Below are 3,558 nucleotides of genomic sequence, written 5' to 3'. Positions count from 1 at the left end.
CCTGACACTGCTATACCTGTCTCTGGACTTGCGAAACCTACACACACACACACACACACACACACATCAGCTCAACCTATAGAAGGTGCTAGCATTTGTAGAACTAACAAACGAGAACTAGCATAAATATGCTAATCACCAATGGTTATGTGCAAACCCTCGTCTATGAAACTACTGTAGGCTCATGTGTATGCTAAAGCATGCTAACCGTCCACATGGGGAATAAAAACTCTGGCGGTAAAAGTAAAGCAATAATCCGAAACACAAAAACATATTCCATTGAATGGGAAAAACAGTCTCCAGGAATGATGGCAAATATGGATTGATGTAGTAAGGGTTTAAATGACAGACATGTTTAATGCCATGTAACTCTTGTTCTAGGTTCTTGTGGACATGTGGGTTAACGGTTTGAGTTACTGATTGGAAGGTTGGGGGTTCAAGCCTTTGCACTACCAAGCTGGCACTTTGGGGGCCTTGAGCAAGGTCATAAACCCTCTTTGCGCTGGGGGCACCATCATGGCAGCCCCTGCCCTATGTGAGGAAAAGATTTCCCTCTTCTGAAATGGAAAGGAAAAGCTTCTATTTAAGCGAGAAAATCTGCTGAAACCGGGTTTTCTGGCTTTTTGTACGGTGTGGGTTTATTTAGAAGTTTAGGGATCTGCACGCTTACACGTGACTGCCTGATTTCATTTTGGCCAGGTTTTTTGGCTTTTCAGTTGCTGGTTACGAGCCTCAGCTAAAACCTTCTTGGTGCCTCATCAATGTTTGCTTTGGAACCAGAGTCTACACCAAGAACCTTTCGGTGTAGGAAAACACCTGGGATGGGGTACCAGTCCATCTCAGAGTGCCAATCTCACATTATTGCACACGTTGTGCTGTCGACTTACAGAGATGGTTTTGGGAGGTCAAAGGATACCTACTCTGGTAGAAGGACAACATGTGACAGGACCCAGGAAGTAACCAAAGCTCACAATCAAACCAGGGACCCTGGAGCTGTTAGGTGACGGTGCTACTCATCCTGATATTATTGCTTCACCCCACAGTACAGGACCCTCTATGCAAGATGAAACCCTGGCTCATGGGGATACCCACAAGTCGCTTACCCTGCTGCACTGGCTTTTTAGTACCTCTGATGCAATTCCACCGTTGACAACTTTGCCCTTGCCAATGGCACCCCATTTTCTGAGTTCATATCAAACAGAAATATATGGAGAAAACAAAACTACTAACAAGAATATTACACTCATTTACCTTCAAGCACATTCCTGAAGCTCATGTTGGCACGTCTATCCAACGTGTCGCTCTCATACTGTGTTAGCGAGAGCACGAACTCCACGTCCTCATTACTAGGCAGCCGGTTGACACGGCTAGGGTCATGGTTGCCGGGGTTGCGAAGCAGCGGGCCCTCGGGTAAGCCGTCGCAAAGCACCTCACGTGTGTTGTACACCTCTGGGTGAGTGCAGATTACCTACACGCACAAATACAGGCTTTAGATTTAGAGGTCCAGCAGCTGGACGTCCATGTGGACTGCTGAATGGTGAAGAGGAAAGCGGCTTTGGTTGATGCCAGCGAGGACATTTGAGTGTGTGTGCATGAGGTGTGAACACCCCTCGTGTGAGTCACGTGTGAACGTGTAAGCGCTAATACCACATGCTCAAGGCTACTTCTCACAATCTGTGTGTGTGTGTGAGGTCTTTAGTAAAATCTATACTAAATACTGTGAACTGAGGAGAATTTTCAGTCGAATAAGGTCCCTAAGAGCCGCCGTCATCAAAGTTAAATTATGGTTTTGTATAAGTTTTTTTAACTTGCAGGCACATCATTGTACAAGACGTCTTTGGAGATGGTGGAATCAACTTTTTCAATCAAAACAGCACGACAATGTTCCTGTGCAAAAAAGGTTTCCATGGTTTGGAGTGGAAGATCTTCAACCCTATTGAGTTCAATGTAAACACTGCCTGCAACCCAGGCCTCCGTACCTCACCTACATCAGGACCTGACATTCCTAACACTCCTCATTCTCTCTTATAATAACCTCCACTCTTCTGGGAAGATGTTCCACTAGATTTTTTGTGGAGATTTCATTCAGCCACTAGAAGCATTAGTAAAGCTGGGTACTGATGTAGGTATGGTGATGAGGTTTAATAGAATTCAAGATCTTTTTCTTCAACCAATGGAACACATATCTTTATGAAGCTGGCTTTGTGGAACGTCTGGGTCTCGTGGTTCAAGTGAAGGGAAAATTTCATGCTTCCATACTTATACAATTGTAGTTGTTGGGAACAGTTAGAAAGCGCACACACACACACACACACACACACACACACACACACACACACACGTCTACCTTCCATGAGGAGAAGACCGAAGCGGGGCTGATGAGGTTGGGGTCTAACGGACTGCGCCCGCCCATCAGCTCGTCGGTGCACACCTGGCAGTCGCGCGCGTCTCTCCAGTCCCAGTACGGTATGGTGAAGTTGAGGTCGCCGGTGAGTTTGCGGATCTCGCGCTCCCAGCTGAGCAGGAAGACGCGGTGCCACGGCAGGAAGGCGGCGGCCTCGTGCGCGAAGTCCACGTCCGCCCACACGCCCGCGCCGCTGCCGAGCAGCGCGTCCCGCGACACGTAGTAGTGCATCCACACGAACAGGTCGTAGACGCTGACGTCGGCGAACATCGGCGCGCCTGTGTCGTTCATCTGCGCACGCGTGCCCGTGGCGATCACGTAGTCTGCGCTGATGGTGCTCTTGGCCAGGTTGAGGTACGAGATGAAGCGCTGGCGGTCCGCCGCCGACAGCTGGAAGATGTTCCTGCGCACGCTCTCGCGCCGCTCCGCGCAGCCGGGGCCGTAGTAACCGAACTTGCACTCGCCGCAGTTGTAGCCCATGAAGTTGCCCGCGCACCGGCACGTGCGGTTGTAGAACGCCAGCGGCCACCGCTCGCGGTCGTCCACGTCGCTGTGCGGGAACTGCGGCCCGTTCGGCAAATCGGATACCGTCACGTCCTGGCAGAAGCCGCGGCCGGAGCGCGCGCCGCACTCCGATCCGTCACCGGGCCACGCCGGGCAGCACGTCTTAGTCCGGAGCGCGTCGGCGGTCGCGCACGGCCGCGGAACTGCGCGCGCGACACGAGCGCGAGATGGAGCAGGGAGAGAGCCGCGAGAACCACCGGCCGCATGATCGGAGCGCGCGAGGGTGCTGTCCTGAGTGAGAGCGCGAAAGAGTGAAGGGGTTCAGGAGAGTGCGCTTCGGCTCAACCATAACTTCCCACAACACACACACACACACACACACACACACACACACACACACACACTATCACATGTTTGGGATCAGACCCTGTACTCCCCCGGGGCTCAGGCTTTGGAATTCACGCGCTCAAGTGATCCTGCTCGGTGTGTGTGTGCGCGTGTGTTAGTAAAAAAATAAAAAAATCTAATCAATGAAATGGCAACAAAAAAAATTACTTATATATATATATATATATATATATATATATATATATATAAATCTACACAACTTTTCTGTTTTTTTTTTAATATAAATACATAAATAACAACAA

General features: G+C 49.9%; 1 protein-coding gene across 1 annotated transcript in view; it reads right to left on the bottom strand.

Moving 5' to 3' along the window:
* tyr (tyrosinase) overlaps window positions 1-3,220 on the bottom strand; it is a gene marked incomplete at its 5' end in the record, with an annotated part of 4,329 nt that extends 1,109 nt beyond the window's left edge. The window contains 3 exons of the mRNA XM_046863305.1: window positions 1-37; window positions 1,252-1,468; window positions 2,348-3,220. The exon at window positions 1-37 is cut by the window's left edge and continues 111 nt beyond it. Of these exons, the coding sequence (XP_046719261.1) occupies window positions 1-37; window positions 1,252-1,468; window positions 2,348-3,220 (1,127 nt within the window). The remainder of the gene's footprint in view (window positions 38-1,251; window positions 1,469-2,347) is intronic.
* Window positions 3,221-3,558: the final 338 nt, after the last annotated feature.

The sequence above is a fragment of the Silurus meridionalis genome, chromosome 12, assembly GCF_014805685.1.
Source record: "Silurus meridionalis isolate SWU-2019-XX chromosome 12, ASM1480568v1, whole genome shotgun sequence".
Taxonomy (NCBI): Eukaryota; Metazoa; Chordata; class Actinopteri; order Siluriformes; family Siluridae; genus Silurus; species Silurus meridionalis.
Note: the sequence above shows the minus strand (reverse complement) of the source record. Positions and strands in the feature narration are given on the sequence as shown.